The sequence below is a fragment of the Gossypium raimondii genome, chromosome 5 (genome assembly GCF_025698545.1).
Source record: "Gossypium raimondii isolate GPD5lz chromosome 5, ASM2569854v1, whole genome shotgun sequence".
In the NCBI taxonomy this organism is placed as follows: Eukaryota; Viridiplantae; Streptophyta; class Magnoliopsida; order Malvales; family Malvaceae; genus Gossypium; species Gossypium raimondii.
The window spans coordinates 53663644-53680016 of NC_068569.1; the positions used below are offsets into that span (position 1 = coordinate 53663644).

General features: G+C 33.7%; 2 protein-coding genes across 6 annotated transcripts; one reads left to right on the forward strand and one right to left on the reverse strand.

Moving 5' to 3' along the window:
- Positions 1-1550: 1550 nt before the first annotated feature.
- Positions 1551-13737, forward strand: LOC105768319 (myosin-2). 5 transcript variants are annotated; one of them, XR_008195809.1, is made up of 27 exons: positions 1551-1712; positions 1981-2427; positions 3210-3311; positions 3409-3552; positions 3644-3794; positions 3897-3924; positions 4041-4209; positions 4402-4465; positions 4593-4606; positions 4700-4784; positions 5038-5141; positions 5251-5389; positions 5577-5695; positions 5815-5967; positions 6053-6142; positions 6390-6467; positions 6761-6919; positions 9555-9740; positions 9919-10124; positions 10233-10368; positions 10489-10618; positions 10734-10847; positions 10932-11047; positions 11146-11361; positions 11966-12505; positions 12987-13058; positions 13544-13737. XR_008195809.1 is itself a non-coding variant. In XM_012588194.2 (25 exons), exons 2-25 carry the CDS (start codon positions 1999-2001, stop codon positions 12437-12439), a joined length of 3606 nt encoding a protein of 1201 aa, XP_012443648.2. In that variant the 5' UTR covers positions 1551-1712; positions 1981-1998; the 3' UTR covers positions 12440-12717. The 5 variants fall into 5 exon arrangements, 2 of the variants coding, with proteins under 2 accessions (XP_012443648.2, XP_052486357.1); XR_008195807.1 differs by having other exon boundaries at positions 13009-13058; XR_008195808.1 differs by having other exon boundaries at positions 12987-13737.
- On the reverse strand, positions 13726-15249 carry LOC105768320 (chlorophyll a-b binding protein 13, chloroplastic). The gene is made up of 3 exons (XM_012588195.2): positions 15081-15249; positions 14709-14870; positions 13726-14367 (listed from the first exon to the last, which is right to left on the reverse strand). Exons 1-3 carry the CDS (start codon positions 15195-15197, stop codon positions 13858-13860), a joined length of 789 nt encoding a protein of 262 aa, XP_012443649.1. The 5' UTR covers positions 15198-15249; the 3' UTR covers positions 13726-13857.
- Positions 15250-16373: the final 1124 nt, after the last annotated feature.

Consider the following 16373-nt stretch of genomic DNA (forward strand, 5'->3'; position numbering starts at 1 on the left):
ATCACAAAAAGAAATGTTGAATTTAGAGTATTTAATACTTTATTGATAAATATATCGTTTTTAATTTTAAATGTATTTATAAAAGTAAAATAGTCGAGATAAAAAATTATTTAAAATATTAAAATGCTTGATTAATTGATATATACCGCTGAAATATACTTAAATTTTAATTTGAACAATACTTATGGTCCATTTGGATAGGTGTTTACTTCTAATACGGTGCATTTAATTTTTCTTTTTATCCCATGTTACAGTATTATTATTATATCTAATCTCACCGCCACTGCTATTTTTACACTAACCATAGGTAAACGAACCGCCTATCTAAAACGACCCTTAAATTATTTAATATCGATTTAACACCAAAACGATAAGGATAGTGTGATAGTATTGGTCCTACAACAATACCGACTACCATAGTTGAATTTACAATATCATGTTGATTATTATTTTGTGAAAAATGATTTTTGTTCTGTCCATTTGTATCTTGTTTTCTTTATGGTACATTTGGTCACCGGTCAAATGGTCTGCACAATCCAGTAGGCTGAATTTACATGATTTCAATTTGAATAATAAAAATATTTTTAAATTTAATTCAATTATAAATTAATATTAATATTCAAATATATTGTTGTTGTGGTCTATATCGATATTAATTGTCAAATCCACTTAGATTTAAAATACATTCATTGATCCATTCTTAAAATTTGTTAATTTGATTTTTTTAAAAAGAGTAACCGTTCATTGACTTAAATAACTTTTAAATAGTTTAGAAACTTAAATGAAAAATGTCAAATAATTCAGTGATTATTTTGTAAATTTTTAAAAAGAAATGAGCAAAACGTAAATTATTCAACTCAGATTCTGACTCATTGCACACATTTGGTTGGGAACTGGGCGTGTTTGTATACTGATGGCTCTGTAATACATGAGAGTGATTCTATTGCTGCAGGAAAATTATGCGAAACCTTAATGGGGAGTGAATTTTTAGCTTTAATAGATTTTTGGAGAGCTACTCAATGTCAGAGGCTAAACTCTGGGAAATCTTGGATGGTTGAGGCATTTTAAGGGTTTAAGATTTTGGTCATGTGATTATTCGGACTAACAGTATTGAGACAGCCAAGATTATTCAAAAGGGACTAACGGGAGGTTATTACTCAGCTTTGATAAGGAGAATTTTTTATTTAATTATTGGCATGTTTCGCATATTTCTAGAAAATACAATCAAGAGATTAACAGACTAATCAAGCTGGCATAAGGGGGAATTGAGCTAGTTTTTGTAACATGTATTTGTTTTAAATTTTAAATTTTAAAAAAAAAATCATACAACTAAAAGGGTATAAAAGTAATTCAATAAAAATTCAAAAAACAGTACTTATAACGGTAATTTTATACAAATCCCCGATCTAATCCAAAAACCCCTTCTTTTTTCCTTTCGTTTCAGATTTTATAATATTAATCAATCTAACAAATCTTAAATATATTTCCCTAAAAAGCCCCCTCTTTGCTCAGATCCAAACTTTCTATTTATTTTATTTCAAAAAAATATTTTTTATTTAATTATGTATATATTTTTAAATTTCTGACATTAAACCCATAGGCCATAGCAAAGCAGAAAAGAAGAAGAAGCTCATTGTTTACTCCAAAACAACTTCAACAGTTTGTGTGTGTGTGTGTGTTTAAATGTTTGCTTCTAACAACCTTAATCTTTTGTAAGAACCTTTTTTTTTTTTTGAATTTCTATGAGTTTCAATCTTTGATTTTTCTATATCTTTCTGGGATTTTAGCAGATGATAGTTCCACCGCAGTTTTTGAACAAAATTCGAAACGTTTCAGTTCTCTGTTTTGTTTCTTTTACTTCATAATTTATACTGTTTTGATCTCTTTTTTTAGTCTTTCTTTTTTTCAATGCGAGTTTAATAAAGAAACTAAATTGAGTTTCTAAAAGAAGAATTCACTTTTTTTTCCGGTGGATTTTAGGGTTTTTGTTTCTAAAAAATGATGTTATCGGTTTCGCCGATGGCTCCGGCGAAAAGTTCGCTAGAAGAAATGTTGGAATCTCTCCGGCGACAAGGCGAAGTCGATAAACCTAAAGATTTACCGCCGGCTTTACCGGTCCGACCGACTTCCAAAGCCAGACTCCCGTCGGCTCGCCGGTCCCTTCCGACGAACTTCAAAATCGATGCTAATGGTGTAGATGGTGCCGTTTTAAGTGAAGTGAAAGGAAAAGAGGAAGTTAAGAGGAACGAAAAGGAGCTGGGAGTGAAGATAGTTAGTTTTGGGAGTAAAAAAATGAGGAAAGATGTGAAAGTGGATTCACCGTATAATTTGGATGCCGTGGAAGAGAAGAAAGGGGAGTATTTGGAAGGGCAAATTGAGGTTAAAGGAGGGAAAGGGAATGCTAATATTGGGTATTTTATTAACAAAGTAAGTATTAAGTGGCAATTACGGTTTTTTCCCCAATTTTGATATGTTTAACTTGGTTTGATATTTAATTTTAATATATATATATATATATATATATATATATATTGTTGTTGCTGCTAATGTGTTACTGCCTAACCCAATGAAGCTTTTGATTAGTGAGCTTAAGAAGAGTTTTTATTATCTCTAGATTAATCTTAGGGTGATATTTGATAAATCTGCAAAAGGTTTTGTTTTCTTTGCCTTTTTGATTTAATGCTAAGTAGTAAATTTAGTAGGCACAGGAGGAAATATAGAATTTTTATGAAATGGGAATTTGCAGAAAAGTTTAGGGTGTTTAGCTGTGATTTTTTTAAAAAAAAAAAAAGGGTTTTCTTGCTGTTAGTAATGTGTGTGTCAAATGTAATGTTGCTTTAATGAATCTTTTAACTAGGAATACTTATGAATTTTGATGAAATGAGTTGGGGGTGTTATGCTTGGAATTGAGGGCAATAACTAAATGGAATCCAACTTTTTCATTATAAACTTACGATTCATTATAATGAACTTGGAAATGTTAAAATCTAGAGTTGGTAGTGTTGTTGATTTGTTATACGGTGCTAGGGTTTATAACTCAGCAAGTATCTGGATTGCAAGATGACTGTGAATTGTGTTCTTTTATTGGAACATCATGAAATCGGAGCATCCACTTGGCATTTGTTTATCTTCTATAAAAAGTTATTACTATTTTAGGTCAATTATTTGATTAAAGAAAATCTATTCATTGTGAGAGGATTTGGTTACAGAAACTTCATGTTTGGTGTCGGCTAGCCAATGGGATGTGGGGATCTGGAACTATACAATCTACGTCTGGAGAGGAATCAATTGTTTCTCTCTCCAATGGAAATGTAAGTTCAAATGTGTCATGATTTTTGCAATTGTATAATGACTAGAGTATACCTTTTGGCAGGTTGGTGTTTAATTTATATTTTATGGCTCTTGTAGGTCATCAAAGTCTCTACCAGCCAGCTCTTACCAGCAAACCCAGGAATTCTGGAGGGTGTGAATGATCTCATACAGCTCAGTTATTTGAATGAGCCATCAGTTCTTCACAATCTTAAGCGCAGATATTCTCATGATATGATATATGTAAGTAGGATAAAATCCTTGCTCATGTACTTGTTTTTGAGGATTATCTCTGCTTCTGAGCTTCATTTTTATATGTATTTTCTTTGTGTAGAGTAAAGCAGGTCCGGTTTTAATTGCCGTCAATCCATTCAAAGATGTCCAAATTTATGGGAAGGATTTTGTCACAAGTTATAGAGAGAAAGCTACAGATAGCCCTCATGTTTTTGCTATAGCAGACAATGCTTATAATGAGATGATGAATGGTGAATGAAACAATTCTTTCCTTTTTTCTTTCTAAAGTTAGCATAAAGTGATTGTAGTAAATTGTTTCTGATTATTTATTGTCTGTAATTTAAATTTTGCAGATGGATTAAATCAGTCTATAATCATAAGGTTAGCTGGATTTTTAATACTTGTAGTTATATATGATAAAATATAAGTTGTGGATCTTTAAGCAAATTGTTTGTTTTATGAACTGTAGAATTTCATAATCTAAATTTATCTTGCAGTGGGGAAACTGGGGCTGGGAAAACTGAGACAGCAAAATTTGCAATGCAGTACCTAGCTTCCCTTGGAGGCGGATATGGTGGGAAAGAGTGTAAAATCCTTCAGACGCATTGTATACTTGAAGCATTTGGGAATGCAAAGACATCTAGGAATGACAGTTCTAGCAGATTTGTAAGTTCTTCTTTGCCTCTTTCATTTGCCCACTGTTCTTTACTGAAGGTAAATATGTATAAATTATTCTCATGGCTAAAAGAATCAATGCTAATTTTTACCCTAGATGACCAATTTCTACTGTGGTTTATACATTTCACATCTGCTATACCTCAGAAAAAAATGTCGTGTTTATCACTCTTTCTGGTGCAGGGGAAACTTATTGATATTCATTTTACTGCATTGGGGAAGATATCTGGTGCCAATATCCAAACTTGTAAGCATGGTGAAATTGAAAAATAAAATGCTATTATACTTTATTGTAATAAAACAGTATAGACTAATCCTGGTTGCTGACTTGGTTTTTGTGCTAATATTGATTCACCAATGACAATCCTGGATAGTTCTTCTCGAAAAGGTGAGTTCTTGCCATGGTTCAACATTATATCAGGTTTTATCTTTGTTGTCATGTATTGTGTCTGATGTGGATTTTTTTGTCACCTTTGAGCAGTCAAGGGTAGTTCAACTGGCTGCTGGTGAAAGGTCTTACCATATCTTTTATCAACTTTGTGCTGGCGCTCCACCAGCTCTAAGAGGTACAATTTCATTTTGCAGTGTTTTGCAATCCATGCTAGTTTAGAAAAGTTGAAGTCTGTATTATCTACGTGGAATTATGCTTGGACATGTTATTTCTTTCAAGTTGTGAAACTTACTTTTTAAGATATTGTATCATATGATTTGTATCATTTAAATATTCGGGTTGCCAAAGCATTCCTGATACTTGGTCTTTTGTTCACTAGATTGAATCTGTGATGTATATTTATGATCCTTGGAATCATGTCTTTGCAGAGAGATTGAATCTTAAAATGGCTAATGAGTACAACTATCTTGTCCAGAGTGACTGCTTGGTAATTAATGGTGTTGATGATTGTCAGAAATTCCAAAAGCTAAAGGTAATTCGGAAGATCCGATTTTAATGTTGCCATCAATAGTGTAGGCATTTATTTACCCTTTAATTTCTGTCTCATTGGCTTTTAAGCAATAGTTTCGCCACTTCTGCAGGAAGCCTTTGATATTGTTCAGATTTGCAAAGAAGAGCAAGAGCAAGTATTTGCAATGCTTGCTGCAGTGTTATGGTTAGGAAATATATCATTTCAAGTAATTGACAAAGAAAATCATGTGGAGGCATTAGCTGACGAAGGTATATGTGCAGTAAAGACCTCATTATATGTGATTTTCATCATCAGTAGTTATATGCCTGCTAATATAATTGGTAGTTGGATCTGTTTAAAATTAAATTTTTAATGAGTCTTTTGTTTCATGTTTGTTAATATATTGTGTTCATAAGATGCTTATTTATGTGAGGTCTTTTTTATTCCTTGTTGCAGCTTTAACCAGTGTTGCCACGCTGATCGGTTGTGCACCACATGAACTGATGCAAGCTATATCTACTCATAGAATCCAAGTTGGGAAGGATATTATTGCTAAAAAATTGACTTTGCAACAGGTTTGTCTAGTATTTGTTAACGAAATTATTATTTCTCAATCCTTCATAAGTTGCATTCTATATTTGCTGTGATGCATACATTGACAACATGATAATACATTAACTAAATTGTAATATAGGCAATCGACACTAGAGATGCATTGGCAAAATTCATCTATGCAAGCTTGTTTGACTGGCTTGTGGAACAAATCAACAATTCACTTGAAGCTGGCAAAAAACACATTGGCAGGTCCATAAGCATCATTGATATTTATGGGTTTGAGTCATTGAAGGTAAATAGTTTCGAAGCAGCTGTTTGGGGATTATCATTGTGAATTTCAGTTTGTCCAACTAATAATGTCGTCATCTGATTTTCAGAAGAATAGCTTTGAACAGTTTTGTATAAATTATGCAAATGAGAGGTTGCAACAACACTTTAACCGACACCTCTTTAAGCTTGAGCAAGAGGTAAGCAACTCAAATCTTTTAATTGCCACAGTATTTTGACTTTTGTATAAGAATGGTACCTCTATACTCTTAAGTTGGGATTTTGGTTCTCTGCCTTCATCTTACTGAACATATTAATTTTCAAGCCAAAAGTTCTTTATAATCTAGTTCTCAGTTGTCTATTCTTGTATCTGGATTTGATTTCACTTCCTTATCTGAGATTATTATTTTGGCCAACTTCCTGTTATTTTTTTTTCTCATTTTTCAGGAGTATGATTTGGAAGGGATTGATTGGACTAAAGTTGTTTTTGAAGACAACCAAGAGTGCTTGGACTTATTTGAGAAGGTAATTTGAAGGTTCAATAGTTTCTTTGTTAGCAAGGTTCATTTGAAGTTTCTAGGACTATTTTAAGGGATTGTTGAACTCTGTTCTGTATCTTATGTATCATGTGTTTCTTGTGTATTCTATAGTTTTTCTTTTTAGATAGAACTTGAACTTGGTCTTACTAAAGTACGTTGTCTTAGCTTGGGTGCTAATGTTGGCTGAAGATTTTATTTCCTTATCACATCTTGTTGCATTTCAAATAAAAACGTGCCTTTATAATCTGTCTTTCTTCATTTTTGGTGTTTATTTTGCAGAAACCCTTAGGGATACTTTCCTTGCTGGACGAGGAATCAAATGCACCCAACTCAACTGATTTCACCCTTGCTAATAAGTTGAAGCAACACTTGAATTCTAATTCATACTTCAAAGGAGACAGAGGCAGGGCCTTTGGTGTTCTACATTTTGCGGGCGAGGTCAGTTATAGGTCTTTAGAGGACAGTTTGAAATTCTTTTTAGGATTTGTCCTTTCATTCAATTTCAATGGAAATTAATCAAGAAAATGGATAATATTCAAGAACTAGTTTCTTTTGGTAGAACTTAAAGTCTGGTAAACCACGCAACTTTAGGTTATTTCTTTATTTCAAATCCACCTAAATCAACCTGACTCTTGAAAATGAGAATTCACAAAGGAATTTCTATAAGGCACCAAAATAAAGCGGAAGCAACTTGTAAAGACAAATAGACTTAGGGTCTGTTTGATTGGCAGTAAAATGTTTTCCGTAAAATGATTTCTGGAAAATGTTTTACATTTCTGTAAAATGACTTCTTGGAAAATATTTTCTGGTGTTTGATTGAATCAGTGTAAAATATTTTCTCATTGTTTGATGATTTCCAAAATATTTTCCGGAAAAGTTATTTTTTAATATATTAATATAAGGGAAATTATAAAAGTTAAATATTATTTCTTAAAATATATTACTTATAAAAGTAATAAGGGAAATTATAAACTCTAGATGGATCCCAATAAGCCCAATTTACTTGAGGTTGAAGATATGATTTTGGATTCAAGACATGGGATATGTGATGCCAAAAGATGATGTTGGATATAAGACATGATATTCTAGGGTGTGTATACAATGATTCGTTCTTGATTTTTTGGAACAAAAGAGAGCAATTGCTTTGACTCCTAACCAATTGCTTTGACTCTCATTCCCACTTCTATTTTCAGACTGCCCTCTTCTATTATCAGAGAACAAAAGAGAGCAATTATCAGACTGCCCTCTTCTATTTTCACCTTCTTCATCTCCTAACCAATTGCTTTGACTCTCATTCCCACTGCTTTCCAATATCTTCTCCTCATTCCCTCCGACTGCAACAGTAAAACTTCCTTCCGATTCACTCAAATTAGCCACACATTCAGCATCCTCTGTTGCTTCCCACTCTAAAATTTGATTGCTTTTATCTGAAGAATCGATAATACCTTGATTTTGGTCAATTACTTCCGCATTATTTTCAATCTCTGCTTTGGGTCAATTTGAAAAGCAAGCTCATCAGATTCTCGTTCACTTTCAATCTCTGCTTTGGGTCATTCCGAATCAATTCCACAGTCTCTGTCTTGGAAACACTACGCTCGATGTCATTCACTTGCTCCCTTTTGGATCTTGATTGCCGAGTCGGATCTGCCCCGCTCCGAACCGACGAAGTGGACGGGGATGGATACCATCTTGGGCTTAAGAGACTGAGGCTGCGATGCCTCGGGCATTACGAGCAGGATCCTCTAAAGCTTCTCCCATAGCGGGGCGAACGACGATCGAATGGATTTTGGGCAAAAGCAAATGGAATCCAAACAAAGCTTCAAGGAGAGCTTTTTCCATCGATTGATCGCCGAGGGCTACACTTTTCGAGAATCGGCAACTTCTCTCCGAAGGCCATCGCCATGGCTTGGAGGCGATTGTAGGCTTCGAAACGGGAAAGGGAAGGAGAAGGGGAAAGGGAAGGAGAAGGGGAAAGGGGAGAAGAATGGGTCATTTTCCGGAAAATGTCTTACCGAATTCAAAACGGTAAGACATTTTCCTCAAACAAGAACTCCTTTTCCCGTGTTTTGTAAAATATTTTACAATAGAAAATCATTTTCCTCCAATCAAACACCGGAAAATGGGGAAAACCAATTTCGGAAATGGTTTTCCCCCTATCAAACAGACCCTTAGAATCGAACAGAAAAGTCACAAGAAAGCAATAGCACACCAAGTGTATGAATAAATGCTTTCAAAAATATTCTCTAGTTCAAGAATGAAGTGATTACAAATGAAGGGGAGACTTTATGGTTAAGTTTTAAGGGAAATTATATCAATACAGATCGAATTATATCAATGATTGAGATTAGTGCTTATCTATAAGATGATAGTTCTAAGGGATTTAAATTTTATACATCTTTATCTTTTAGGATTTACAATAATTATTTTGGTAAAAATATAAGTTATTGTAGTGTTTACGTTTTAACATGGATCTAAGTAGATAGGTATTGGGTCTCTTCCAAGAAATGGGCCAGTCTTGTTGGGCTGAATGACCCCAAGGGAACATGAAGAGTCTAAAAACGTGCACATTAGTTTTGGGCTCGTTTGTGCAGCTCATGACATTCTCCCTCACTTGTTGACAAAGAAGAGAGAGATGGGAAAAACTAAAATTGCACTTTCCCGTAACAAAATAATTTAGTGTGTAGATGATAATATTAATTATTGTTATAAAACAATCCATGTGCCTTTAATTAATATTGGTGTAAAGTAATCTTTATATAGATGAATGAGTTTATTGTAATGGGTTTATTGTATTTAAATTAAAAAATACATTTAATTAAATTATATTTTTATATATAAAATATTTACACTATATATGTAAGTGATTTATTGTATCTAAAATTTAAATACATTCTAATTTAATTAAAAGAAATTATCCACATGGCATTTAAATCGATCGTCCAACTTAGCATTGAATCTTATACCTTGTAATATATAATATATATTTGATTTGTTTGCAAGTTAATTAAATGGCATTCCATACTAATAAAATGGTATGCATACATGATTATTGATTTTATATGAATTCTGCCAGGTACTCTATGATACAAATGGCTTTTTGGATAAGAACCGTAATCCACTGAGCTCTGAGGTAGTCCAACTTCTATCATCCTGTGACGGTCAGTTGCCACAATTGTTTGCCAAAAAAATGTTTAATCAACCTCTGCAACCAGTAACTTCATTGGACACACCAATGCAAAGTGTTGCTTTGCAATTCAAGGTAAATTTGCTTTCTTGTGATCCAAATGTATCTGTGATTATAAACTAATATTTGAATTTGCCTTTGAAAACCTTTACATTCCTTTGGCAATGAGGGATATCTAAAACTGTCTTTGGAAATATTTGTGTTTACCACATGCTGGCATGCTTTGTAAATGCGTTTTCTTCCATACTTGCAGGGCCAGCTCTTCAAATTAATGCATCAGTTGGAGAGTACAAGATCTCATTTTATTTGCTGCATAAAACCAAACTCCAAGCAACTCCCTGGTACATATGAAGAATATCTTGTCTTGCAGCAGCTTAGATGTTATGGAATTTTTGAGGTTATTAGAATCTCGAGGTCTGGATATCCTACTAGAATGACACATCAGGCGTTTACAGAAAGGTAAGGGATAAAACCATTTTTAGTTTATGGCTAGTTTTAATGTTTTTAGTTTCTTTTTTTCTTAATATTATTTTCAGCATAGTTATCTTATATTTGTGCATTTCTCAGGTACGGATTCCTACTGTCAGATCCCATTGTATCTCAGGATCCATTGAGTATTTCAGTTGCACTTCTAAAACAATTTAATGTCCTTCCTCAAATGTATCAAATTGGCTATACCAAACTGTTTCTTCGAACTGGACAGGTAAGTTCTTTACTCTTGTCCTGTTTATATGTTTCTCGGAGTTGGACCTTCAAGTTAACATACTTCTGGAAAACAGAGCTTCAAAGTTCAAACTTATTTCATTCTGTTTATGGTTTGCAGATTAGTGCATTGGAGGATAGGAGAAAACAGGTGTTGAGAGGAGTAATTGAGGTTCAGAAATACTTCCGTGGTCACCGAGCTCGTTGTCTTTTCCATGAGCTCAACAAAGGAGCAAAAAGTATTCAATCATGTAATTTCTTCCAAGCAACTTATTTCCATTTTACATTACGAGCACCTATATTTTGCCAGTTCACATTTTAATATTATTTGCTTATCAATTGACGGACATTTTCTTTCCAATGCAGTTGTCTGTGGTGAAAATATACGAAGGAAGTATGCTGCTGAGTCAATTAGATGCTCAGCATTTGCTTCTCAATTACTTGATGAGCAGTTGACGGCAGTCGTATATTTACAATCTGGTAAATATACTTGGTAACTAAATTTGTCACTTTCCACTGTACGGTTTTCTTATCATAACCACTTTTTTTTTCTTTCCATTGCAGTAATCCGTGGGTGGTTGGCCCGGAGACATTTCAACAACATGCATAATTTGAAACAGTCAAACCGTGGAAGTGTAAAATCTAGACGAAAGATGGGTAGGAAGATTTTTGAAGCAAAGGTATTCTTTAAAGATATACTGACCATTTATTTTTATTTATTGCTTGCATCCAAGCATGTTTTTTTTTCCTAGTATGACCTGTTTTATTGGCTGACCAGGACATGCTCCATGAACAACAGATTCAAGTTCTACCTTCTGTAATGGCAGAGCTCCAAAGAAGGGTTCTCAAGGCAGAAACGAATTTGGGGCAAAAAGAACATGAAAATGCCACGTTACGGGAACAATTACAGAAGTCCGAGGCAAGGTGGTTGGACTATGAGGCAAAGATGAAATCAATGGAAGAGATGTGGCAAAAGCAAATGGTATCACTGCAAGTAAGTTTTTCTGTTTTTATATATTAAAATCAAAACCTGTTTGTACTAAGGCGATAGTTGTTGACCGACACAAAAGTTCTTGGATAAAAGTATCATGGAGTACTACGAGTTGGATTGCGTTTTGCACCCTATACTAAAAAAATGGGCAAATTAGTCCATGTAAGCTAAATTAAAAAGCAAACTGGTCTTTTCCTTTAAAAATTTAATCCATTGCTACTGTTGAAAATTGGTCATTGTATGTTAGCATGAGGTACACATGACATGCCATGTGTCAGTGTCAGGTTATTCCGTCAACTACGCCAGTTTTTAATATTACAAATGGATGAAATTTTTAATAGAAAGGACCAATTTGCTCTTTGATCTAACATATAGGGACTAATTTGCCCATTTCTTAAGTAGAGATGACAAAATGCAATTTGACTCCTAGAACAAGGGCCTCCATGGTACTTTTTACCGAAGTTCTTGATAATCATCTAAGTAATTGCAACATTATTATGATCCTAATGATTGTAGTTAATCATGTAAACTGACTACTACTTTCCATGTAATGTTATAGACAAAATTTATTATAGTAGTAACTTAGATGTCAATGCATTTATTGCAGACAAGTCTTACTGCAGCCCGAAAGAGTCTTGCTGCTGACAATGGTGCAGGTCAGCTAGGAAGAGCTGATGTGTTATCGCCTCGATGCTATGATTCTGAAGATAACGTGTCCATGGGATCTCGAACAACCGGTGGGAACACACCTGTCTTATTTTCTGGTGCTATGCCTGATGTTGTTGGGGGGAGAGAGAACGGTTCTTTGAATGCACTGGGCAATCTGTTAAAGGAATTTGAGCAGCGGAAACAAAATTTCGATGCCGATGCAAAATCTTTAATGGACCTCAGAGTGCCACAGCAAGCTTCTAATATGAATCCTGATGATGAACTTCGGACATTAAGACTCCGGTTCGAGACATGGAAGAAAGATTACAAGCTGAGATTAAAGGAAGCCAAGGCAAGACTACATAAGCGTGGCCACCCCGAATCAGACAAAGCTCGAAGAAAATGGTGGGGGAAGTTAGGTTCAAGAGCGTGATAGAACTCCTGGTTTGAAAGCAATACTGAACTGCTGCCAAAAAGAACCGCCCCTTTCCATTCTCAGGTACAATTTCTTTACATTTATGGCAACAGATATATTATAATGTGCATAAGACAAATAGGGATTTTGTTGAGACTGCTATTTTGCTTTGAATAGTTTTGGCATAGTTTTCTTTTTTGTGTATAATTCTGTGTTTGTTAGTGATGTAAGATCAAACTTTTGTGATTTCTTTGTAATTCAGATGAAATCAGAAATGTTTATATGCCTTTCCTTAACTTATTTTGTTATGGAACAGTGCAATTTTAGTTTGTCCCATCTCTCTCTTCTTTGTCAACCACTCGATACAAGTGTCGTAGACTCTATATTAATACATGAATATGTCAAAAATATATATTTTTTGTGTCAAGGTTAATATCAAAATTTAATATAATCATGACATGAATGCAATCTCTTAGCACTACATGTTCCATTTTTGAATTGAGAAAATAGTAAAAATACATATTATATATCAAAGAGAATCATTTTGGCATTTTATTATGATTAGGATTTGGCATTGTTGTTCTTAGGTAAAAATTGTTCTCTAGAGCTAACTTGGATTGGGATGAGACAGATTCAGGTATGTGTAAAATCTTAGTATGTTTATTTTTATGGGTAAATATAAATTTTGGTACCTATATTTGGTTTCAAGGTCCAAATTGGTACCTAAGGGTTTTTTTTTTTATCCAGTTAGGTACCTAAATTTGGCCTCAATGTTCAATTTGGTACCTAAACCTTTTTTGATCCAATTAGTTGCCTAAACTTGACTTTTTTGCTTTAAATTAGTACATGAAGTTGGCTTCATAGTCCAAATTTGTTCAAATAAGTCATTTATTAGAAGTTCTAATTTAGACCAAAAAGTCAAGTTCAAGTACAAATTTGAATTAAGAAACCAAGTTCAGGTGCCCAATTAAATCAGAATAAATTTTATATACTAAATTGAACTTTAAAATCAATTTCGAGTACCTAAATTATACACACAAAATTTAGATATCAATTTAAATCTTGAAGCTAAATTTAAATACCGAAATGCATATTTACCCTTTTTTTCATTGACCTTTCCAGGATCATACATACCATTTCAAGCTAAGTTATTTGGATTTCGAATTCAATTATCTGTCCAACAATAGTATGTTTAGATTTTTTTTTTAAACATTTTGGTTGTATTTAGAAGATTGTTGATGTGTCATATCTTTATCTCTATTTAGTGTCTAACACGAATACTTATCTATCAATGAAGAGTTAAATTCAATTCTTAATGGCACATAATTTGATTTGTCAAAGTTGTTCAAAACCTACAATCACATAAATACACATATCTCAATTTCTAATCCACACAAAGCAAATTATACAAGTTTTGACCTTTTGGCTATTTTCATTTAAGACCCAGGCACAAACTTAGTAGCATAGACCCAAGCATTGTTTGCAACAGGGTTATCAAGGTGGTCCAATAGGTTCTCCAAGGGACCTTTACCGGTAACAATGGCTTGAACAAAGAAACCAAACATTGAAAACATGGCTAGCCTACCATTCTTGATTTCTTTAACCTTAAGTTCAGCAAATGTAACGGGGTCTTCAGCAAGGCCAAGAGGGTCAAAGTACTGGCCACCAGGGTAAAGATCATTGCCTTCACCAACACCAGGGAGGCCATTGATGCGGAATCCTTCGACGAGTCCCATTAGGACGACTTGGAATCCGAGAACGGCGAGGATGCTTTGAGCATGGACTAGGTTAGGGTTGCCTAAGTAATCCAAGCCACCTTCTGAGAAAATTTGAGCTCCTGCCTTGAACCATACTGGTTCCTTGAAATCAACCCTAAGCCATTTCTCAAGTACTTCTGGTGTGATGCAGCCTAGTGCTCCCAACATTGCCCATCTTCCATGGATGACCTGAATGTTTTGTTTTGGTAACAATGAAGTAAATATTTATCAAGGTATAGCTTTTAAGGAAAATGAAAAACTATGAGAAGTTATAAAATAGTCCCTTTAACTATTCAATTTTATCTTTTTTACTTACTAGTTGGCTAACTTAAAAATGAATGGATTGAGTGATCATTTTGTAACTTTTTTATAATTAGGTAATCAAAAAATCATAATTGGGTGACTACTAATATAGTTGAGTGAAAACTATAATCTCTAAATTTTGGGCTTGGAAAAAAAACTTTTAAAATCAAATGATATTTTTAACCTTGATATAATATTGTAATATTTATATTACGTGGGAGGGTTACCTCAAGAGCCCTATTCCTGGCAAAGGCCTCAGGGTCGGCTGACAAACCAGCAGTGTCCCAACCATAGTCTCCAGGGAATTCTCCAGTCAAGTAAGATGGAGTCTGAGCTGAAAATGGTCCCAAGTACTTCACTCTGTCTGGCCCATACCATAGTTCATTTCCCTACACATATCACACCCCCAAAATCAGAGCAAACAAAAACCAATAAACAAGCTCGACTCTTTATTTTTCATAAATAACACATGAATATGAAAAGAAAACGTCCAAATATATGAAAAAATTTAGAAAATCACACCTAAATCGAGAAACATAGGTTAAAATTACTCACCCAAGAAAAAAATTGTAAAAGAAAGGGAAACCTAAAGAACTAACCATTGCATATTTGGGAGTGCCCAAAGAGACAACATCTCTAAGAGGGTTAGAATTTTTGGTTTGGCCAAGAAATGGGGTTGGCCTAAGAACAGTTCCAGAGCTAAGCATGGAAGCCATTGTTTGTCAATGGGGATTGATTTTGAGTTGCAAAATGTATGAAAATGGAAGTGAAGATTTTATATGTGGTGAAGAAAAGAAGAATCAAAGGAAATGGATGGCAAAGAGGGGGTAAGGGAATTGTGGTGGGGATTTAAGGCTTCAAATGATCACCCAATGAGAAGGCTGCAAAGGATTTTTAAGTATCTCCTACTCATATCCTTATTATCCACAATTTATATAACCCCCTTAATTTATAATTTATTTTCGGAATATATCTATCAGAACGAGTTTAATAATTTTGTAGACATATTAAATAAGTAAACGCTGATTATAAATTTTAAAATTATTTTATATTTAGAATAAAGATTAAATTATCGATCAGTTATTAAGATAAAAAAAATACTTAGTTTATTTAAATTTATATTTTAATATATATATAAGTATACCTCAAAAACAAAATTAACGTTAAAGAAAAAAGAACACAAAGAACAGTTGAGACGTTCATCCAATTGAAGTAAAAATGCCACGTGTTTGGTTTTAATGCAATGAAGTGGACTATTGACCAGTTGTCGATTCACCGTTCACCGACCGTCCAACGTTATTGCCCCATATTAAACTTTTCTAGATTTTTCATATAAATCGTTATCGGGATTTTTTTTCGGAGTTTCTTAAAATTTCAATTTTTAGGGATATATTTGAGAGATATATTTGGATAATTTTTTTTAAAAATTGAGTAATATATTTGAGTAATTTAAATAAAAATTTTATATAATTTTTTAAATTTTTTTTTGAATAATTCTAACTGGATTTATATCATATGTAAAAAAGAAAATTGGGCTAATAGCCACTACAATAAGGACTAGAGAAAGAAAATAAATCAGGCTTAAACTAGCCCATCTTGACCAAAATAAACAAAATTTGAAAATAAAGCTAATCCTATACTAGTCAAATCTAGATAGCTGGACACCATTAATTATCGTCTTTTCAAATCCGCCGTCCAGTCATAATGATAGCAGGTTACCAATTTAATGCTTTGTCTCTGCTATCCTTTAATGAAAACCTTTCCCTTTCTTCAATCCGGAGGATTTGGCCAGAGATTTCCTATCGTTCTCTGAACCACTTCTGGGACTTCCCTCTCCAGGTAAAAACTTTCTCTTCTTCTAAGAGCCTCCTTTGCTATAGTATGTGCATAAA